Below are 24087 nucleotides of genomic sequence, written 5' to 3' on the forward strand. Positions count from 1 at the left end.
AATTAATGTCATGATCTGTAACTTTTATTTTGTGATCACCGAAATTTAATTTGTGATGGGGTTAGAATTTTTTGTGATTGGTGAAATGTAATTGGTGATGGATTAGATTTATCTTGTAATTTTGTAAAAAAAAATTGTCATCTGTTACTTCTAATTTGTGATCTGTGTTTTTAATCTGCATTCTGTGAAATGTACTTGTGTTTTCTTAAATACATTTTGTTCTATAAAAAGTATTTACGTTCTGTGGAACGGATTTGTCTTTTTTAAAATATATTTTTGGTTTGTGAAATGTATTAGTGCTTCTGAAATATATTTTGTGCTTTTGAAATATTTATTCCCATTGCTCTTCAGGGCCACCATAGATACGACAACCACGGTATCACTCTTCTCTTCAACTTTTGGCAGATAAACAACGTCAGAAGGAAACTTTCCCTGAATGTAGACGTGTTTGGTGTTTGCTGGTGTATTTTAACTGATATGTGATGCGTCTGGTGGAGGCTGTGACTGGTTGAAGCTCATCCTGGAGTATTATCTGTTTCCAAACAAGCAGAGCAGGAAGCTGTAAAGTCTGTGCTGCAGCCTGGTTTCACTTCACGGAGCGGGGCGGCTTGGGAACTTCAGTGTACACTAAAACCAGAGAAAAAAGTTTGTTAGATTAATAAAAAGTTTGACGTTTGAGGCGATGCTTCATGAATCTTGACTGATTTTCACTCACTGTCTTTTGGGGGCTGCGGCTGGCCTGGTCTTACAGGGGGCCTGAATTTGATGGGGAGCTCAGAGCTGTCTCTGTAGTCTCTGGGTTTTGTGATCTGCGGCTCCGGCACACCTGGCCGAGCTTTGGAGGGCAGAGGAGGCCGGTTGGGTCCCATCCCTCCCTCCGAGCGAGAAGGCATCACAGGTTTCTTGTAGACTGAGGGGTGCAGGGTGCTGGGGGTCGGCGGCTGAGGTTTGGTCTCAGAACAGGTGAAGGAGCGGATGCGGGGGGTGGGCACAGGAGGGCGATCAGGATCTGAATCGGCTGCTTTGGAGCTCGTAAAGAAGGGATCTGGAGTCAGGAATTGGTCCTTCTGCTGGTGGTCCTGGTCTTTTCCTCGAGAAGGTCCTTTACCCATTGAACCGTATAACGGATTATCGAACATCTCTGACGGCTGTTCACCCTCAACCCTGAAAAACACGGATCAGCCAGATCAGTCAGATCAGTCAGACTGTTTCTGTCTACCCAATCCACATCAGGTATTAAAGGAAAGCTTTTCTAAGACAATCACTCACAGAGGACTCAGAGGTTTCCCCGTTGGACTGTGTGAGCCCACGTCACCCTTCTTCAGCTCTTTACTCCCCTGCCCGGTGACTGCAGAGTTTCTTGGTGGCATGCTGTAACTCCAACCTTTATCTATCACATTACCTCTTTGGAAGGACACTCCCATGTAGCTGGGGTTAGAGATGTCCAGCGCCTGAGCGATGGAAGACCTGAGTGACAAAAGAAAACCAAAACGATCAAGCAGAGAGACAGTGGAAACATTTTAACCTGACTCTTAGAGAAGTGTTGTCTCACTTGTTTGTGTCAGAGCCTTTTCCTTTCGAGGTGACCGTGTCATCCTTTTCAACTTTGATGAAATCTTGAAAGAGATGAAACATGAATCAGTGTTTGTAGAATGTGAGCAGAACAAAGTGACAACACTAAGTTTTGGTGCCCAGATCTTGATACCATACTACAAGGAAGAAGTGATTAAATTTTAGAGGTGATCTGGATCACCGTCTGGATCCAGGATTTTTTTAAAGGATTCTTTATCATTGTGAGATAGGGCTGTTTTCACCATATGTGTATATTGTACATACATGTACGTTAGTGTTGTTCATTGTTGTAATATAAAGATTAAAAAAAAATATTGCAAGACATTTTATCCTTTGTCTTTTTTGGCTCCAAATTGTTACGTTCTGACTGAAAAGATCACAGGATTTAATCATACTTTTAATCAGAATTCTAACATCAATGTTCCAGATTAATATTTTTCATATCACAAGAAAGGGAGTATAACATTAAAGTAGGACTTAAGTGTTCAGTGAGAATCACAATATGCTTGGTGGAGATCTGCGCTCTCTCAGTGCTTTTCTAGTTTAAAGTTTGACCACAGCTCATCTAGAATGACTTGGGAGACAGAGTTTTTTTTACCTATACTGCAGCCAGTCACCAGGGGGAGCAGTTTTTGTTGGGACCTCACTTCAAGCCGAGGAAGATGGCATCCATTTTTTACAGTCTACCTCTTAACTATTTCCCTATAGGGCAACTTTGATCAAATAATACTGAAAATAAACTTCCATTCTGTCAGAATAGCTCATGCTAACAATGCAATCAGCCAGCTTAGCCTTCAACATCTATGAGGTGACATGTCACTCTGGAGAAGTCTCGATTTAATAGACAGGTCACACAGATCCCCTCTCAGGACTCACCGTATAACTTCTCTGTGGGTTTCCCCTCAGAGGTGTGTAACTGGATGCCACCTGTCAGAGTCCCCGTCTTCTCTCCGTGGTGAGTCAACGTGATCTGAAACTCTGTGTAGCACAACTGGGCAGCTTTGAGCGCAATACAACCCTCTCCTGTTGGAAATAAAACATCAGATACTGTCAGCGCTGAATAATTTCATCCATCACATGTACGTTTGTACATTTATTACCATATGACTCATCACAGTCAGTTGACTTCACACAGATGAGGATGTGTTGATCCAGAAGGTACTCAGGATCAGAGATGATTGGTGTGAGCTGGAAAAGATAAAACAGGAAGTACAGGTTGCCTCCAAAGACATGGTACCCTTCAAAATAAAGGTCTTTTAAAATTTTTACCTTTACAAGGTTTCCAAACCAAACTTTTATTGACCCATCTAAGTGCTCCATGTTCTCCCCTTCTGAAGTCTTCACTGTTTCTGTGCAGATTAAGAGAAAAATTGTATATTTTAAAATAGACTTGGACCATTATGTATGGGGTGCCGATTGTAGAGATACACATGCTACAAATAACAACATTTCTCTGCATTTAGCTCTCAAACATAATTTTTCTGCAGATTTAGCGAAATATTTGTGAAATATATTTTTTAAATATTTTATCAAAATGTCAAATGTTATATCTCAATGTTAAATGTTGTATCTAAGTGTTGAATGTTATTCATGAATTTTATAACTAAATGTCCAAACTCTAAATATAGCTAAGCCTAAATATTTATCAAACATTTATACATTTTGAGCAAAGATTTCTAAATATTTACTCAAAGTTTCTAAATCTTAAGCAAAGATTTCTAAATATCTAGTCAAGATTTCTAAATATTTTGCAAGAATTTCAAGATATTTACTAAGATTTCTAAATGTAAAGTCAGGTTCCTCAACCTTGAGGTACAATTTCTAAATATTAAGCTAATATGCAATTTTACACTCTGCCCGCCGGGTAGTACCAAAATAAAAGTTTAAGGAAGCAATTTTGATATTTTTGAGAATGTCAAACCCGGCTTCTTCGATATTGGCCACAGCACCTTCAGCAGCGCCATCACAGCACTTGGTACGTTTATTTTCAACGGCTGGTTTAGCCGACTGTGTTTGACTTTCTCAAAATCCACTTGGCTGGATCGCTTACTCAAACTTTAATTTTGGTACATCCAGCAGGCCGGAGTGTGAATTTGCATGTCAGCTAAATATTTGGAAATTGTACCTCAAGATTTAAAAAGGTTTTCTTAAGATTTAGATATCTTGACTAAATATATAGAAATCTTTGCTTAAGATTTAAAAATCTTTGATAAATATTTAGTCTTAGCTTAATATTTACAATGAAACTAAATGTTTAGAAAGGTAGCTAAATATCTAAAATCTGGACATTCATTTATAACATTTAGAAATAAAATTCAACATTTAGATATAACATTTAACACTTAGATAAGATAAATAATATTTGACTAATACATCACACAAATATTCCTTTAAATCTGCAGAAAAAGGGATGTTTTAGAGCCAAATGTGGAGAAATGTTGTTTTTTGCAGTGTCTGCAACTTTACAATCGGTGCCCAATAATTGTGAGGCAGATTCCGAGTGATGACGAAATATCAAAGACTCACTCTCTAAACAGCTGGAGTGGTACTCGATGAAGAACTTAGTCTTTGATTTTGTGAACAGGAAGGCCACGCAGTTCATGATCTGTATCCCACCCTCAGGTGCACTGTTCAGATCTGAAGAGAGAGAACACAAAATAAGAGCATTACACACTTAGTCTAGAGAAATGACAGGAAGTGAGCTGTGAATGAAAGCCATACCTTGCTTTGAGACAAACTGTGAGGCCACGCCAACTTCAAACGAGGCAAAAACTGGAGAGTGGTCACTCGTCATGATGTCATTTGTGCATCCTGGGATTAAAAAACAGCACATAATGAGTCCATGGGATGTAATGTCAATAGACAGGCACTCCAGATGTCTCACATCTTTTGCTCATCTCTGTAAAGCTGCTGGGAATCTTGGGAAGACTGTAATAAGTAACAATCTGTACAAATCTGCATCTGTATAAAAATGTCTGTCTATCTTTTTATCAGCTCCAGGTGAAATGATAAAGTTTTAACATTTCCTTTTGTGGAAATGTTCATGTTGAATTTCTCACCGTATGCTTGGCAGACCACATGGACCAGAGGGTATGACTTCCTCAGGACACGATCACACCAGGAAGGCAGGTTGTATTTTGTCTGTTTTGATAAAATAAATAAAAAATAAATAAATAAATAAAAGTGTTCAGGGAGATCATTTAAGGAAATATAAAATGTTAAACACTGAGCTTGGCTCCTGTGGGTAAGAGGTGTCATATTGAGCCTCTGAGTCATGAAATAACTCTATTGAGGTTTTTAATCATTAAATGAAAACATTGTTGAATCCTGTCGTTCCCTGCTCTTAAACAGACGACTAAAGCAGTTTCATGACCAATAGCGATCTCACCCCCGTGGCCTTGGCCTTGGTGTAGGCATACTTCTCCCGTGTGTCTCTTTCAAAGCGATATGTTGGTGCAAACGTGATTTCCTCCTCATCTGCATTAAAACATTAAATCACACTTAAAACCAAATCTAATACAAAAGATTTATCAATTCTTCTTACAATTAACAAATGCACTTTGGGATTGATTGAAAAGAGTAAAGAAAAGAAATCAAAGTCACACTCTGAGGTGCATCTGTTACCGAAATGTAAGAAGACCTTCCCGTCGTTCCTCTCCATGCTGAGCTGGTCTCTGCTGAGGAGCTCCTGGTACTGCTGCTGTTTGATCTTTGACACGATGTACTCTGCTTCCTGTGAAGGGAAACAGTGCAGAGAGGTGACTTTCCTGCCTTCAAAGGCTAAGAAGATAAGAGCTCAGGCACCTGAAAACCAGCGCTTTGATGCACCGCTCAGTACCGTACACTGCTGGATCTCTCATTTCACAGGGAGGTGTAACAGACACAGAGCATCTTTGTTCTTTTCACTCGGTTGATTTACAACAAAAAGACTGTATTTCATGCGTAAAGTATGTTACGTCACATTTGTTTAGCTTAAAGACTCTCTGATGGACTTGAAACTTACTGTGGATGGAAACTCAACGCGATAATTCAAATCACCGAGCCAGAAGAGGTGTGTGAAGCGGTGTGTGATGTCAAATGGATTGAGCTTCTTGTCTCCCAGATTGAGAAACCTCAGGATGTTGACATAGTTTTGATTTCGTCTGTAAATACAGAAAATAATGTAATGCATTTTCATTCAAAATGAGATCAAGGAAACTGGAATGTAGTATAATGTTTTTCTCTTATTACATGAGAAGTGAGACTAAAAGAGTGGTTAGAATAAGAGGTTTAAAAATCTGACAAATCAAAATACAATATAAAAGTCAGTGCCAACACTGTTTCCTTGATATCTTTATATTAACAAAGCAATAATACACAGTGGTGACATGTCTCATGTTTTCTATTAGATCAACAAGAAACATAAATTCTGTAAAAGATTATTAAAAGAATAATGCACAATCAACAATCCTTATCATGGAGTGCCGATTGTAAAGTTGCATACACTGCAAATAACTACAACATTGCAGATTTCTAGAAATATTTGAGAAATATATTTGTCAGATATTTAATATATAAATGTTGAATATTTTATCCAATTGTTGAATGTTATCTATAAATGTTATAAATGAATGTCCTGATTCTAAATATTTAGCTACATTTCTGAACATTAAGTTTCATTCTAAATATTAAGCTAAGTCTGAATATTTAGATTTCTAAATATGAAGTCAAGATTCCTAAATATTTAGCGAACATGCAAATTCACACTCCCGCCCACTGGAAGTACCAAAATAAAGTTGGAGGAAGCGATCCAGCCGAGTGGATTTTGAGAAAGTCAAACAGTCAGCTAAATCAGCTGTTGGAAAATAAACGTACCAAGTGCTGTGATGGATCTGTTGAAGATCCTTTGGATGACATCGAAGAAGTAGAGCTTGACTTTCTCAAAATCGCTTCCTCTAAGTTTTGGTACATCCGGCGGGCGGGAGTGTGAATTTGCATATTAGCTAAATATTTAGAAATTTTAGCAATTTCTTGAAATCTTTGCAAAAGATTTATAAACCTTGACTATATATTTAAGAATCTTTGCTCAAAACTTATAAATGTTTGCTTAAGATTTAGAAAGCTGGACTTAATATTTAAAAAACCTTGATTAATGTTTAGAAGACTTTGCCTAAGATTTATAAACCTTTGAAAGATATTTAGTCTTATCTTAATGAAACCAAATTTTTTAGAAATGTAGACAGATGTAAATATTTAAAATCAGGACATTAATTTTTTATTTTTATTTAATTAATTGAGTAATTAATCTATTTATTTTTACTAGGGCTGGGCAACAATTAAAACTTTTAATTGTAATTAATCGCATGATTTCCCTGATTAATCATAATAAATCGCATTGTGAAAGTGCCATAACATCTGTCATGCAAACACTAAATCAGTACTTGTTATACAGTAATAGTTAAATCACATATTTAGAGCAAATCAAATTTACAAAATGTAAATCCAAAATTAAAGCTTATTGCCACTGTCAGGGCATTAAAGTGATACTCCGGGATGAAACAAGTTGGGTCTTATCACAAGGTTTAGGGCAGAAATTACCCCTACAGCAGTGTTTTTGTGCAGCAGAAGCCCAGGGCGCTCACACCAAACACCCCCTCCCTGCTCGTCAGACGGTTTCCTCTGCACTCAGACGGGGCCATATTTTACTTGACCAAAAACACAAATAAATGGACTCCCACCGAAAAACTCTGATATCGGTCTGCATTCACACTTTATTTAGAGAATTTTCAGCGCGTTACTTTCACACAAAAACACCGCTAAATGAGGCTCTAGTTCTCATCGTGTCTCTTTGTCCTGGCAGACTACCTGCGTTTGTTTATATCTGGCACGCCGCGCGCGGACTGATACACTAAGCGGGGAGCGCCTTTAAGTTCCGTGGAGTTGCCCCTCTTCTCCATGCTTGTTTTGGTTACTCATCGTGTTTTTCCGCCAATTTCACTTCCGGTTCCACCGCGGTCAGCAACAGACATTTACAAACAAAAGCATGTGAGCAACATGCACTAATGTGCGATAAAATATTTAACAGCGTTAATAGATTGACGGGTTAACGCGAAAATAATGCATTAACTTGCCCAGCACTAATTTTTACTAAAATTTGTTGCACTCGGCACAGGTATCTTAAAATCAAAAAGTAAAACTCAATGACCTCTTGAATAATGCAAATAGAGCATAAATGCTTAACATAAAAATGTCTCTGATCTCCAGTTTGTGGGAGAAAAAGTCCTCTGTGGCTAACTGTGAGTGGGAAATTTCAACAGGAACGCAGCCCAAGTTCAGAATTTCCTACTAGGTAACAGTAATTAAACTCCTGTTGTATTCCATTTATTTTAGCATTTCTGGCGAATGCTTGTTGCCCTTAATCAGCCGTATAACTATTATCATTTCATGTTTATATATAGGAATATTGATGTTATAGCAAGTTTTTCTGACCTGGCTAGTTCCCTGGAATACTTTTAACTCAGAGATGACATCATTCCCATTCCCCACTTCCCAATTTCAATGTAAATAGAACACATCATAAGCATTTCAGCTATCAAGGTAATGCTAACAGGTAAGCTAAGAGGAACAGAAGTTTGCTCCTGCAACTACATGTATTTTTGGAGTTCAAGAACAACAGGACTTAATGTATTGAGTATTATCTTCATTTTAAATTCATGCCCCTCTTATCCCCAGGCAAAAGATGAACAAGTAGCCTATATGTGACAGAAGCAATGCTAATCAATGCTAACTATTGGTGAACTTACTGACGAATGCGCAAAGACAAACAACACAATATAACTCACCAATTTAACTTGAGATGAACTTGCTTGCCAGTCAGATAATAGCTAATAGCTAAATAGCTAGATGGATGTCAAGCATGGTTGCAAAGTGATAATAAATCTTTAATTAAAGAAAAGTCTTTTGTTGGAATAAATGGACTGATTTTTAAATAAAATGCTCAGTTATATTCTATATCATATTTAAGTAACATCCAGATTATTATTTACCACTCGTGTATGCATTGTTCAATATTTTTGATCACCTTTAACTATAATCTGTCAGCTTTAAGTAGATGTAAGTGCATCATGTTGTTCGGGGCAGTCTGTTTGTAGCCTGATGGAGAAAACCTGAGGCTAAATCATTCACAGAAAACTTGTTGATAAAATTGATCATAGCTGCTGAGAGAAAATTATCAAGAAAATTAATTTATTTTATAAACTCAGCATTCAGTCTCTGTTATGGAGTTTGATATCTGGATTATCTAAATTTGATGTTTCAAGGTGAAGTTCAACTCTTTCCTGTTCAGAATTACAATCTCACTTAATCCAAATATGATGTCACACTTAGCTTCCTGAAGTGCGTTATCTGTCCCTTACCTGAGCTTCTTCTCACTTCCCGAGGTGAGGTGACTGTTGACGAAGCCAAAAGATGTCCCGTTGAACATGAAGGACACTCCCACCGCTCCCTTATTTCCTGTGAATTGAAGCCCACAGTGAGTGACGCAGAGTGATGACACGCCTTTAAACGTCCTGTGGAGAAGTGAAACAGCTTACCCAGAGTGTTTGCGATCCCCGTCTTCACACTGTCAGAAAAAACGTGGGAGATCCTGTTTTCGTGCTCGGGCTTGGCCAGAACGATGATCCGAATGTTCCACAGAGTGTGGATCGCCACCTGGAGGTCAGAGGATGATGTGTTGGCTTACTGCACTCCTACAACCAGTCACCTTTCTGTGTGAAAGAATCACCCACCTGTTTAAAGCTGATGTTTGTGATGTTTCTCAGGACACCTTTCACCGTGTCCGACCACTCCCTCTCACTCAGAGGATCCTCCTGAGACCCGATGACGTAAAAGTCGTGCGGGATGTGATCGGCTGTGTCGTCTTGTGTCTTGCCTTGGCCTTTGCACTGAAACCAGGAGTTGATGTTGTGGGGAGGACCGGCATTACCTGCAGGTTCATGGACACATCTTTAACTGTACTGTTGCAAAGTCAGCTATTCACGGACAAACATTTATAATGTTGGCATGATACCCATGTTCCAGGTGCCGAGAAACACTGTGATCATGTCCGGCTCAGGCTTCTCAGAGTGTTTGTTCTTCATTTGTTGAAGAAGTTGGCAGAAACCCTCCCTTTTCTGATGAGACACAAGCAAAAACATAATCTCTGCAGAGGATATAAGTCAACATGACAAAGAAAATGTACAAGAGCTTGATATTAAACCAAACTAAAAGAAGGAAAAGCGTTTTTTTTGTACCTTTGTGTTTTCAAACACAAACTCTTTACGCAGTGTCTTCTCTTTCTCTGTCTCCATCGTGATGGCAAGCTTGGCGTGCACTTTCTGGGATTTCACCAACTGTAGGACTAAAAAGCGAACACAGAATTATTTAGAGAAGTGCTTTTCTTTCATGGTACAGCTTAACATGACTTGACTTAGGGATATCAGTCTAGTCTAGCTAACAGCAGGTTGAGCTGATTGAAAGAGACTGTGTCGAAACACATCACAGCTCCAAAAAGCCAAAGAGGAGGACCACAGAAATCCTCAGGGTATGTCAAAGGCAACATTACACCCAGCAAAAATGGGAGACTTTCTACTTTGTGAGTTTAAATATTAAAAATTGTTGGTGTGCCTGTTTGAGGCTATGTTCAGAGGCATCACTTTGACAGTCAACAAAGACCGGCACCCAGAGTGATTTCTGCAGGGGAACCAGACTGGAGTCAGGACTGGGACTGAAATGAGACGTCAGTCAACCTGAGTTCAGGTGAACCACACTTTACAGTGTACACCTGGTCCAGCGGTAGGAGTTCAACAGCTCTATGAAGGTATACATGGGCCCATAGGCACTGAAAACTTAGGACGTGGTTACTCTGGCAAACCGTGCTGTGCTTAAGCACGCTTACACAGTACAGCCCAGTTCATTTAGACAGTGTGACCACAGGGGTGCCGTGCCTAAGCATGATTCACTTCTCTGCTTTGGCATGCTTCGAAGAGTCGGGCTTCTGCACGGTTCATGCACAATAACAAGCACGCGGACAGCATGTATGATCCATGACGTTTGATTGTTGTGACAGCTCCTCTCGATGATCATTTTAGACAATAGTGGGGCGTTGGAGGGCTGTGTTAAACCAAAACCACTTAACATAAGCTGAAAAGTATGGCAAATGCTTGACTGCATATGTGATGCAGATATCTGTAATTCAATTTCACCTTGGTATAAAGAACATTTCAGATATCTACAATCATCTTTTTGAATAGGCGAAATATGTCACTTTTCGCTGTTCATGTGTGTGGGGTTTCTCATTCAAGATATCTACTAAGCTATTTTGGTTATCCAAAATATGAACTACTGATACCTGCAAATAAATTGCAGATATCTGTTATTCCAATTTAAGAAATCCCTAAAAACATTTTGACTAGACAGAATTAGAATTACTTTTTTTTTTTTAAGTTTAAGTTATCTGGAATTCCAATTTTAATTCTGTCTAGTCAAAATGCTTTTAGCCACATCTTAAATTGGTACGTGACTTCCGGTCTTTCTGCAGTTAGCCTCAAGCGGATTCTCAACGAACAGCAACTTTTAGCACTTCCACATAGGCTTCATTTTTACTAACTGGATGTTGCCCCTTGATTTGAATGTTATAACAACCTGTCATAAAAAGTCCCTAAAGTTGTAGCAGTGCGTGTAAACAGATGTTCCACGATGACGTAGGGGAGCCATGCCTGTGTGTGATAACCGCTAAAGTCTGGTTCATATTGGGGTAGTGTGACTGCCAGCTGTACTCCTTAATGTGCTAACATCACATGCTAACATTGTGGAGCTCAAGTTCCCTGCATCAAATTAATAATGGTGATGAATGTAGAGCAGGTCTTAAATTGATTAATTTCACCAACTTGGTGTTGCTAATTATTTTTGGTTATCACAAAGTTTGATCTTTTGATCTTTTTACAGTGCTGAAACATACCTCTTATTTGCACCAAAAGCCAAAAGCTCAGCAATAACTTCACGTTTAGTTAACACAGAAAACTGTTTCTGGGGGTAAGCAGCAAGCCTTAGTGCTGTAGTGTTGTGTTGATTGTAGTTTTTAACAGATCAGAGTCTAAATGATCAACATTCAACAATTCTTCAATTTCATTTAGCAGAAGCTTTTGTCTGAAACGACATACAACACAACATTACAATGTAAACAGAAAATTGATCTCAATGTGATGGAAAGAGAGGAAGAGATGGCCAATGTTGATTTCTCCAGTTACATTCTCAAGAGACTTTTTCAATGTCTGTGGTGGTAAGCAGCCATCAGACCAACACCAGAGCTCTATAGTTACGATGGCTGAAGATATAAAGAGAGTTAAATTGTGAAATAACTTCATACTTTTGTTGTGCACATAGTATTTGTCTTCAGGCCCTTCTTTGGACTTCTTGAAGTAGAGCTTCCCACTTTCAACATCCACTTTCAGGAACATCTTTGTGGAAATACCCAGAGAGTCTTGTTTGACCTGAGAGTGAAAGAGGAAACTGCTCAGAAAACCTCCTCAATCATTTCATTGTCCGCCCTTGTGAAACGTTGAATAGTTAAGACAATCACCTCAAACGTAACGGGCGGTATGAGAGAATTCCTGTGACCTCCGTCGAATCCAACAGACTCAAAGACGGAGCTCTTAGCCTGAAGGGAACATATAGACGCTCTTTGTTACCAGTCACTGATGTGGTCTAAATCTTATCGTAGGTTTGGTAAAATGACAGTTCCTCACCTTATCCTCTATCGAGTAAAGCAGCTTTGTCAGCTGCTCGAGCCTGAAGGACACAAACTGACCTGAATCAGCAGACATCTGTGAAGAAAGAAAATAACACATGCTGATTGTCACTTTTTCATCATGCTGAGATGGTGCTGAGATGGATCAAGGTTACCACCTACCTGTTTTGGAAAATGTGCAATCCCTGGAGAGAGCTGCTGGTCCAGCACCCTTTGAAAGACCTCCAGAGCTGGTAGGATGCGGGAAATTTCACTGTGTGCATAAAGAAAGAAGCATTAACAAATCAGCCTCACACATGTAGTTTCCTGAAACACGTGACTGTACCTGTTTAGGTTTTTGCAGATCGTCATGGTTAGCTTCTTTAGCCCAGGCAGTGTCGGGTAACCACTCTGTAGTTGTTCAGCGTCGGAGCAGATGGAGGTCCTGAAGTAGTCTTGCATAGCTATTTGGTGTTCCTCTGGTATTCTAGAAACATGATGGACATTAAGATTTAGTATCTTCATTGCATGGTAAACATTTTATAGTTTAATCTCAAACTCATAGATTAGATGAAGTGGCCCTAATAGCTCTGTGTGCTGTTGATGAACTGCTGAGGACATAAAAACTCAACCGTCACGATACTTGTATATGATGGTAATGCAGGATTCACTTCTCTTAAACTATGTGGGAATGTGAAATTAAGCGATGCTGCTGAATTTTTACATGTTGAATGATATTTCACAATGCATTCAGTTTTGGTTGTGGTTTGTCATTTCTGTTATGGAAAATGATAAATACATATCTTAATTCATTTTATTCCTTTTGTTTTTTGTTTTTTCTCTGTAAAATCTATCAGTGGTGCTAAATGTTGCTGATTTGTGGGTTTTTGTAGTGTAGTGGAAACAGTGATAAACAAGGATTGGTGTCAAAAATATGCTTTACAATGTTAAAACAACATGTTGGGTGTTTGTTTAAATGTGTTGTTCTGTTGGTGCCATAGTATTTTATATGACATTTCTAACATTTTTAACCAATTAAAGAATGAGTCCCTCTAATTTGTCAAATGGTGTAACCATGAAAACATGACGAGCATTAAATAATTCACCTTCCTATAAGTAATGAAGCTTGGCAAAAGTTTAGTCAGGAAGACTGGGTGCTCACACTCTTCTGGTCCTTCACTCACTCTTTCCCGCTTCTCTCTATCAGCTGACCAGGGGCGTGTCAACTTTTCTCTCTGTCTAATCACATCGTCACAGCTCCAATAGTAAGCCAATCATTTCATAGCTGTCAATGTTTAAATGCCGTCTCCTCTGCTTGTCAGCTGTCTTTCAGGCTCTCGTCACGACCCTCCAGTCTCCATCGCTCAGTTCTGTTCCTCAGCCCCGCAGTCCTCACTGAATCTTCCAGATCCAGCCTGCTCAAGACCCTCACCACCAGCAGCACCACCAGTGTCTAGACTCCTATGGGGGATATTCATAATTCATAACACCATTGTTCTCCCTACATTGATTATTTGCTCAACGCTTGATGGGGTCTACCGCCAAACTTTCTTTGCATTTATTTGTTAAATCTGTTCAGAACTCTTTCTGGTGTATAAGTCTCTCCTGATTGAAATACAAGTGTACTGATGAAATATCATCTCTATGTATTTTAAATTGTTTTCTAAACTTGATAATATGGTTTTGTTGTACTGAGCAAGTCAGTATGTTGTCGGCATCAATGACAGCTGGTTTGAAATCACAGTAAATTGTATTTTTTACAGTGTAATGCACTGCTACAATCATGTTCAAAGTAACTTTTTTTGCTCAATTTTTGCTTTTTTGGTTATGCCTTTTGACATTTGTCAGGTACTTGTCTTTCACCGGGGAGAGTTTGTGCCATTCTCGCGTGTCAATGTGCTGAGTTATTGTTTTTCACGTGCTGTGGAGTTGGTGATGGTTGTGGTTGTTACTGTGATGTAAGACTTGGTCTTAGTGTTAGATAGTGTACAGGGGGCTGGTAATGCACCACTGCTAAATTTAACCATTTGGGTGCTGAAACTTAACGTTCCCTACTTATTACAGTTTCTCTTGGTGATTCAAATTACTTTACCCATAGTGCACTAGGTGGCTCTTGCATCAAGTCACAGGTGTTATGTGACGCCAATTTCCTTTTTTAAGGAAGCTTGCTATTGAGTAATTGTATTGTTGCATAGAAGTATACACGCTCTCAAGTAAATAATAAATTACAGTTTTTTTCAACTGTAATGCACAGGTGTTAATACAAAATGTGGTGTTGAGAATTTGGTGACAGGACTGAATTGGTAGGTGTGTGGCTGATTCCTATAGTGATGTTTTTTTTTTTTTTTTACTTTTTTAAAACATTTTTTATTGTTTGGTTGTGTTGCAGAATTTCTTAGTTTTTTGAAGTAAGTTTTATTTTAGTTTTTGTATCTTCCCCACGGTGTTTAGCATGTTTACCTGATTCTGTAATTTAATCATATAATCTATTTTTCCTGTCTTCTGTTTTTGCATATATTCTAATAAATCCCAGTGTGCTGGTGTCACAGGTTGCTAAGTTTGCAAAGTGTGCATCTTGTATCTAGAAGGTAAGTCTGCACATCTTCCCCTTCATGTTTCTTGTCTTTTTGCAGCCGCCATGTCCACTATGAATAAAGTAGTGCTGAACTTTGAGAGGCTGAGAAAAGTTAGGAGTGTTGGTGCTTTATGGTGAAGTACGATGTAAATGTGACCGTACGAGGTGAGGTCCATGTGCTGCAGTCTCATCAGGAAGGTTTCTGATAAGGACTTGCTGCCTTGCTCAGAAGACTTCAGGTCGCCGTCTTTCACATCATTGGCAGCAAAGTTCCTTGGTGGGAGCTGCGGTGGGAGGTTATTGGATTCTGCAGCACAGAGAAGAATCAGATGTTAGGACTTTACATCTCTTTACAGGCTGATATTGTTCTTTTAAGGTATAGTTCAGAGGAGGGGAAGTGATTTGACCTGGCTCCTCCTCTACCTCCTCCTCTCTCTGGACAGGGTACTGCAGGTGTGTGACCAGACCCATGTTGGGACTGTAGTAAGCGTCCACCAGCTCAGGCAGCATTGAGAAGAACCTGATAGGGACCCCCTCAGAGGCCTGAGAAGCAGATCAGAGCAGAAATAGGGCTGTAAATAGAAGGACTTTTTCTTTTTCTTTTTTTAAATGATGTGACAGTTTTAAATTTTACTTCCCATGTGATACCAGATATGTCTACTTGCACCATCTGTGGCTTCTTCCCGCAGACAGGAGCTACATTCATGTCATCACTTCTTTCACTTCTTTCACTTCTTTTGCAGCTTTTAGTGTGGTAGTTCTTCATTTTGTAAACTTTACTCACAGTAACTGGGTCACTCCAGTGGAGTTAGCCAGATCACAGCACTTCATTAGAGCTCTATCACCCATACCTAATCAATCTATAACCCTGTGAGCAGAGCCAGCCTGAGGCATAAGCAAACTAAACACCAGGCCCTATTAACGAAATATATCTCTTTTAATTTTTGCATGTATGGGTGATGATTTCAGTATGATCAACAATATAATATTTTACAAAAACACAGTTTTATGTCAACAGAGTGCTGCTGATTATGTAAGGCTGTTGATTCTTCCTGTCTCTAAAGTGTCAGACCTTCACTGCACAAGTTATGTTATGTGTGCCTCCTCCGATGCTGTGCTCACAATGCATCAAAAATGCAGCAGGTAGTTACAGGGAAAAAGAGAAAAGAAGAAAAAGAGGAAAAGAAAGAGGAAGAGGAGATATATTTACACTTTCTACAAGTTCTACAGTAAAACAACGTTTTTGCCAACAAACAATAGTTAAATCATCGCCTTGTTTGCCAGCAAATCAAATTTTGCTCAGCGGTCAATGGAGGCTTGGGCCAGCTCTGCCTGTGAGCTCATTCACTGGACTTCAAAAATACTACATCTGATCTCCAGTCATAGCAAATTAAATCACAGAAAGCTGAAGATGAATTGTTGAAAGCTCTCGTGAGTAGTTTTCAGATACTTATCATACACTCTGGTGCTTTATGTCAGTGATCCTCAAACTTTTTTCAGTGATGTACCCCCTGTGAAATGTTTTGTGTTCTCTGCCAAGTACCCCCAAAAAAGAAAAAAAAAGCTGAAAAAAGTTTGAGAACCACTGATATAAAGCAGTTTGAGTGGAAAAAAAAAGACGTAAAACACAGTGCTGTTGTATTCGTGTCTATTGGATGTAATATTCACTCAGTTTCTATTTTCTTTTGAATCTTGTGCACCCCCTGGAGTGCCCTCGCACAACCCCAGGGGTACAGGTACCCCTATTTGCTTAATATTAACAGTCAACGTGAATAACAGCTTACTGTATTTTAATGAGGTTATTTTTAATCCCTTTGAACTCTGCTGCTAAGTTAGAGGAAGGGATGACAAATATTCAAAATGAGTAAAATGTCTGAGTGTGATCACACTGCAAAGTGAGAGTTCTGAACAGGAAATGTTTTGTGCTCATGCAGACTGTCAGCTTTGTCCACTGTGGGTGACGAGAGTGACACGGGGCTCAAGTTTTAATGTGACTGTTTCTTTAAGACACGAACAGTAAAGAGCAACGTCTACCTGAAGTCTTATATGACATTATATTTAAAACTCCTGTGAGGAACTTTCAGGCCCCATTCATCTGAAAACGCTAAAACACAGTAAAAAAAATCTGTGTTTACATGGAATTGCCAAGGGAATGAAAACGCTGTAGTAAGCATGCCAGGCCTATAGTTGGCGCTATAACTGTCTTGTCCAGAAGCAGCTTTTAAGAGATCTCCACTGAAGTAGAGTTGAGCCGATCATCAGTGTATGTGTATTGGGAAATACTAAGTGCAGAAGTGGAGCAACAGATGCTCATTTTGTTTAAAGACAGTCAGCAGATTCAGCAGATTCAGCAGCACAAGCACAACACAACAGGCCACGACGATCGTAACAACGGTACTGATGGACTGTTGTATTTGCTTGCATTAAGTGGAGTGTGATGTCAATGTTTCCACTGACAACGCCAGCTTACTGTTTACACGGCAAAGAGGTTGACAGCTGACCTGAAAAATTTCACTATAGGGGCCGTTTTCAAGAGTTTCAAGAGTTAAGGTAGACTGAAACGCCGTTTCCATGTAAACGTGGGGCCAAAACGCAACAATACTTTTGTGTTTCATACTAAAACCGTTGTCGTGCCCTGAGTTTGTGTCGATTTTGGTGCCCCCTGTTGATAAAGCTGTACTTGTATCCCTCAGCTGATTTCTTAGCTGAAATCTCACTCTTCTATGTTTTGTTAGTCCTCAATTTGAAATGTCATAGATCAGGGATGCGAACAATTAATCGATTATGGATTCATTGTTGATAAGAAATTACTTGATTAAAATAAATTAGTTGCAATTAATCATGTTTTTAACCCGTAATTCCCACCAGCCCACATGAGGGCGCACTTTGCGCCAGATTTCCATGGCGCGAACACTGAAACACAAGAGAAGCAGACCTCTGACAAAAACAAAAAGACAAACTAAAAGAAGTGGACGACTGTCTTAAAGATCCACCTCCACTCCTTGACTCAAGTCCTGCAGCATGGTGGAAGGTAAGTGAAGGCCGGTTTCCAAGAGTGGCAAACCTTGCATGGAAATACCTGGCACGTCTGTCCCTGCTGAGCAAGTGTTTTCAGCAGCTGGCCTAACTGTGAACAGGCTGCACACAAGGCTCACTCCTGACCATGTTGATATTGATGGTCATGATGCTCATATTTTTAAACAAAATTAGATAAGTCTCACACTTTGCAATGAGGAGCACCGTGGCATGGATGTTTTTGTTTTGTTAGGGGCACATCCATTATTCTCAGGGATGATTTTAGTCACCTTCACTTTTGTTCTATTTATGAAAGTCCTGTTCAAGAAGTTTGTTTTGCATCAAGGAGACAGTGCACTTATTTATTTTCATGTTTTAAGTAGCCTTAAAGAAGCCTTGTTATTACGTTGTTCCATTTGTGAATGTGTTGTTCCCTGCTGTTGAGAATAAGTATTTTATTATGGAATATAGTTTGCATTTTTCTTTCATAAGAAAAATAGCATTTTCATAGAAAGGAACCTATTGATGCAGAGGGAAATTCAGCTCCTCAGAAAAATTGCCACTGATCAATTGAACTATAATCGATCAATAAGATGAAAAAATTATCAATCAATGAATTGCTCAATGATTTGTGCCCCCATCATAGAAACTTTCGGCCATTTCGTCAGTTTGCAGTTTATCGCTTTGCCCACCACCTTCCCAGCAGCAGCGTTTTCAGTGGTCACCAACAGGTCAGTTCGTCGGTTATAGAGGCATCAGCAATGATTTCAGTCTGATTCACTGATCCCTTAAAACTCCTCACAGGAGCTTTAACACTTTTATTCCTGTAAGGGAAGAGTAAGAGTTTCATAGACATTTTTGGCACCATACACATTCTAGCTCTGACACACTCAGATCTATTTAAGGCCTCACTTCTGAGCAATCACTGTTTCTCTTCAAATAAAGGAAAAATATTTTAGTCACGTGAGGCACTAAAAAAATCTGTTTTCTCTCAGGTGGTGAAGTTATGCATGCATACATGATCTGAAACAGCTGTGATGACATTTGTCAGAACCAGAAACAGAAGCTGGTATCAGTTCCTCACTTGGAAATAGTACTGCTTTTAGTGTACACCTTTTTTTTTAACCAAGAGTGAGATATGACAGATATTTAGTCATTAAAGCATCACCTGACTGTAGACTGAAGACATCATTACTGTAATTCATCCCTGCATGACCACAAACCCTTTATCCCTTCCTCAGCCAGAGGCTTTGTTTCCTCCAGCTCATTAAGTCGCAGTGAGCTGTGACATTTTTTTTTACCAGTTTTTTTTTTTCTACTTTTACAGAAAAGTCCAAACAGAGATAATTATGACCGTCAAGCTCTTGCAAATTAAAAGTCTGTGTGCATCGTCGTACACAAACAAAGGAAGTCCACTCTCAGATCTTTCAGCCATGAATTCACACAGTCACACAAAAATAGTATCTGTGAAAGATTATTCTGTGGCCTTTGACATTTTCAACCTGCATGTTATTCTTTACTTCAGTTTCAAAATGGAAACTAAAACAGAGTGTAGCTTTATGATGTGCTTGTCTTATGTTAAAAACTTCTCAATAATACTGCAAACAAACGCAACACTTTAATGTTAGACGTTAAATTTAGGTAAGATGCTAAATGTTTGTGTTAGGAAGCTCATTTGTTGACTTGCTGAGCTTCTTTGAATTAGGGTGACCATAACATGAAAAACCCAAAACAGGACACCCTGCCTGGCCTCCTGGAGGTACTGCAAACAGTAGTCAAAGATACTCAAAGACCACAAAGTAGCTTTGTAAACCAAACACTGATTTAAAACATTCCTTTTTTGCTTAAAGAGACACATTTCTGCAACATAGATAATGCCCCCCTGCATGCTTCAATGATGTATTTCTCTGGTGCAAAAATATAAACAATGCCTTACTGTCTAAATCAACTAGAAAAAAAAGGTGTAATCTTCTGTGTTTTCCTTTTATTTCTGAAAAGAAAGGAGTGGGACTTTCCCTGCAGTTCGTCTGAAAAAGTGCATTTACGCTTCTGCATTTTCTGTCTGGGAGCGCAGTCAGAGCATGTTTTCTGTTTTGATCTGAGAGAAGGTGCGTCTCGGGTCTTTTGCCCTGTAATGCGGCGTGCATGATCAACATCTTTACAGGTAGGTGCATGGGATCACTGCCAGTGGTGCAGCCCAGCACTTTTTCAAATTTCTCCTGTAAATAATTTTACAACCAAAAAGAAAATCCAAGGACATATCCAGGAAACAAAAGGATGCATGCCTGGTCACCCTACTTTGAACTGTGTCACATTTGGAACAGATGAAACACTAATTCACACAAAAGACAAGATGTCATCATGTGTCTGTTTTCTAAATATGGTCACGAACCAGTGTTTGACTAAAACTAAATTTGATTTGATTGTTATGCTAAAGATATGGACTTACTTAAGTCCTTAATTTTGGTAATCAAGCAGGATAAACTGATCTAATCCTGGCATTGTGTATCATGAATTTATATGGTACACGCACACTGTGTGTGTGTCACATCCTCAACTCCAGTCTGTGTCTTTCTTTTCTTTTTCTTTTAATTTTTTTTTTTTGTCTGTGCTTTTTTGTTTAACATCATGATTTCAAAGATTTCAAGTTTTTTCATCTGCCAATTTTGTTTTTCATTTGGGCAGCAGCTGTGGCTCAGTGGTAAGGTAGTTGCCTCTCAATTGGACGGTTGGGGGTTCCATTCCAGCTCCTCCAGTCACATGCCCAAGTGTCCTTGAGCAAGACACTGAACACTGAATTGCTCCCACTGTTGGTCAGTGATGTGTGGATGAATGTTAATGTAATAGAGAAAACTGATAATTTCCAATAGGAAATCCTCTGCCTGTGGTGTGTATAGGTGAATGAGACTAGCAGTGTAAAGTGCTTTAAGTGGTCTGAGGGACTAGAACAGCTCTGCATAAGTATTGGTCCATTTACCATTTGTACATGGTAGTGATGGGAATTCCGGCTCTTTTGGCTCTTCAATTTTTTTTATTGCTTAAATTAATTTATTATCAATAATAATGTAAAATTAAATGCAAAATTAACAATTGATGTAAAAAAAAATGTGTATTGTGTCGTGTTTTTTAGATTTATATACGTTGCCTTTATTTACTCACTCTACAGGGTGCTAAAAAAAATTATAAAATGCAATAAATGCATAAACAATACAATTTAACTTTGAGCTTTTTTCTACGAAACAATTTAAGAGAAACAACACAGAATCAGTGGCTCGATAAGAGATTCTAATCTTGCAGATTTTCCTCCTTTTCCTGTTGTCACTCATTTTCTTAACTTAACCTTCACAGCACATTTATGTTGTTGCCTCCTCTCTTGTCTCCCTGACCCCCTCCCTCCTGTTTGTGTGTAACGGCCGCTCCTCCCCCATCTGCTCAGCAGTAGTGAGGGGAATTCGGCTCTTTCAGCTCCTAAGTTACTGTTGACCTTTATTACCACTAACAATGTAAAATAATTAACTGTATATTAAGGTCGTTATTTATGTTATTACTGTAGCTTATTGTTTATCTTGTTTTTTCAGCCCCCCACCCCCCAAAAAAAAAAAAAAAAAAAAAAAAAAAAAAATTGGCTCCAATCACGTGCAGCTTAAAAAAAAAAAAAAAAGGAAAAAGAAAAAAGTTTGGAACTGACAATAAAACCCCAAATTGGCTTCGAATCAGGAGCTGGCTCCTGTTGTTCACTTTGGAGGGCTAACTCGTTCACGACTGACACATCACTAGTACATGGACCGACAGTTCAGACACATTGGAAATCTGCTCTCACAGAGTCCAAGACGTATGAAAGATGTAAATAGAGAATATAACAGTTTTAAAAAAGAGAATAAACACTCTAAAAAAAGAATATGAAACACTTTAAATAAAGAATATAGAAAAAATGCTATAGCGCTAAAAACACTGTACACAGAGGAGAAAGGGGATATAGAGTGCTGCACTAATGGGAGGGATCTGTACTCCACAGTCAGATTATTACACACAAAAACAAGTTTTCACAGACAGGGTATTGCACATTTCCAGTGAATATAATGATAATAATATTAGAAGTGGCATGAAGGAAGATAACCACAGCGGGTCAGCAGATCGGAGGGGTTTTACGCTTCTTTAGCCAACGAGTCTGATGGAAAGACGTGCACATTTGATTCCTCACTTATCAACAGTAAGCCCGTAAGTCCTGCTCGTGTTGGAGATCTACTCACCATACATTTATTCATAAACCTATGAAGGAGCAATACAACTTGAAACCTGGTGTTACCAATCAGTCTCATCCTCAACACAACATTTTAATGCATTGCTCTTCATCTGGTGACAGTGTGTGCTACCATCACTTAATGAAGACCAAAATCTCAAAACAGTGACATTTATGAGGTGCAAGCCTGCCTGTGTTTCCTTGTTGCTGTTTTTTAAATGACTGGATGTATAGTACTACATCATAAGACACACAGATACTGATTTTCCTTTCACATCAACAAAACCAACAAGAAGAAAAGGGCACATGAGTTAAAGCTGGGGGGTGGTGAGACTCAACCTTTGATGGTTTTTAGGTGCTTTTTTAAAATTGAGGTCAAAGTGATAAACTGCCTCCCTTACAAGTAAAAAAAAAAAACCACTGACATTACTATACTGAACCATTTCCTTTAAAAAGCACTGCATCTGCAGGCCAGTTTGTTAATGTAACACAAAACAGAAAGTTTACAGAATAAAACTTTTATCATCATGTGTGACATGAGTACTGACTTTCTTCAACTTTAGACCAAAGTGACGGCCTGTGTCGGACTGTGACCTACCTGCACAGACAGCTTCTTGTCCTCATTGGGCAGGATTCTGTATGTGTACACACAGTTCTGGTATCTGCAGTTGGGATAATCAAATGCAAATGTGTGTTACTGGTGCATGGCACGTTGTGTGTCAAGCTTTTCTATTGGAACTATTTTTATAAAAGCCAACACAGCAAAGATGAAACAAGCTGCAGAGGACAGGAGGTGTTTCTTTGTGGAGCCACGGTATGCAAATAAAGGGGAACTAAATTTGTTGCAGTGGATATTTAAAAAAAAAAGAGAGATATGACAACTTTAAACTTGCTGTTTGATTAAATAAGACATGATGACGTCATGGAGTGTTTTAACTTTAAAGTCATTGAGAACCATCATGATGCATGTATCACAGATCAAACACTGAGACCGTTCACCCACTGTGGGATTAAGCAGAGGTGAGTAATGTCTACTTACAGGACGCAGAGAGCATAAGCTCCCTGTATGGACTCGCTGTCCCGGATCAGGAAGCTTCCATCTCTTGCTGCTTTGGAAAGTAGATCCTCAGCTTTGGATCGAGTTAGATTACCATGGCACCAAGGCTGATTACTTGGCATCCTGTTTCTTCCCAGAGAGTCAGAGTTCAAGAGTCCAGCATCTACCTCACAACTGCATTCAAACCAAAGTCGACTCTGCTACCTTTCCTCTGCGGCTAGTTCATTATTTCATGATGCGTACTTTCAGGTCCTTCGTTGCACTTGTTAATCCTCTGCCTCTGAATGCTGTAAAAGGAAGCTGCGACTAACTCTGACTCTGAACTTCCTCATTTTACTTGAGGGAGGAGGGCCCTGGTGCCTGTGGCGGCTCTGCCAGTCGTATGACTGATGAGTAGAGCTGTAGGTGAAACACACACTTTTACTTGCTGAGTTGAAGTCTGTACCACGCTATTGTAATGATTAACCAAAAGTCCTTCATGATTATTGTACAGCTCTTTGTTTAAGGTGCAGAAAAATGTGTCAGTTGTTAAAAAGTAATTCGAAAGTGAAAAAGGGAAGTGGCAGAGGAGGGCCAAAATAAGGGCTGTGATAAATTTGTGTGTGTAAAAAGAAGCTACATTCAGTTACATGCACTCTTAAAACTACTCTGAAACTATTCTATCCTTTGGTTTTCAAAACAAAAATTGCACAAATTCACCTGCAGGACTCTACAACTACCTGTTTCACTCACCACTAAAGATCTACTGGGCTTGGTGTTTTATATACATTCAGGAAACTCGAGTATAGCTTGGGCTTGCTGTGTTCATGTGATGGACAGGAAGTCTTGCAGAAGTAAGTGGGGGAAAAAAAAGCTGCTGACAAACCACAGCAGAGGTCATGTGA

General features: G+C 39.1%; 1 protein-coding gene across 1 annotated transcript; it reads right to left on the reverse strand.

Annotated features, from left to right (window-relative positions):
- Positions 1–290: 290 nt before the first annotated feature.
- inpp5d (inositol polyphosphate-5-phosphatase D) lies at positions 291–23509 on the reverse strand. Its single transcript, XM_074668042.1, has 27 exons — positions 23186–23509; positions 22745–22808; positions 15299–15434; positions 15054–15198; positions 12663–12803; positions 12500–12590; positions 12336–12413; positions 12170–12247; positions 11957–12080; positions 9843–9949; positions 9620–9722; positions 9339–9535; positions 9144–9261; positions 8967–9063; positions 5576–5714; positions 5197–5305; positions 4961–5049; positions 4632–4713; positions 4294–4383; positions 4099–4209; positions 2842–2921; positions 2673–2760; positions 2449–2595; positions 1553–1616; positions 1270–1467; positions 716–1164; positions 291–627 (listed from the first exon to the last, which is right to left on the reverse strand). The coding sequence occupies exons 1-27, from the start codon at positions 23323–23325 to the stop codon at positions 587–589; spliced, it is 3306 nt and encodes a 1101-aa protein (XP_074524143.1). The 5' UTR covers positions 23326–23509; the 3' UTR covers positions 291–586.
- Positions 23510–24087: the final 578 nt, after the last annotated feature.

This window comes from Halichoeres trimaculatus, unplaced genomic scaffold (assembly GCF_033239565.1).
Source record: "Halichoeres trimaculatus isolate MK-OKI-2021-1 unplaced genomic scaffold, fHalTri1.1 fHalTri1_scaffold_4, whole genome shotgun sequence".
Classification (NCBI taxonomy): domain Eukaryota; kingdom Metazoa; phylum Chordata; class Actinopteri; order Labriformes; family Labridae; genus Halichoeres; species Halichoeres trimaculatus.

Excerpts from the sequence above, each read along its gene's own strand:
- inpp5d (XM_074668042.1), bottom strand. The coding sequence starts at position 23,325 with ATGCCAAGTAATCAGCCTTGGTGCCATGGTAATCTAACTCGATCCAAA. Across the intron at positions 15,435-22,744 it reads ACAAGAAGCTGTCTGTGCAG|GCCTCTGAGGGGGTCCCTAT; the intron begins GTAGGTCACAGT and ends TCTGCTTCTCAG. Across the intron at positions 1,165-1,269 it reads GGGAAACCTCTGAGTCCTCT|GGTTGAGGGTGAACAGCCGT; the intron begins GTGAGTGATTGT and ends CGTGTTTTTCAG.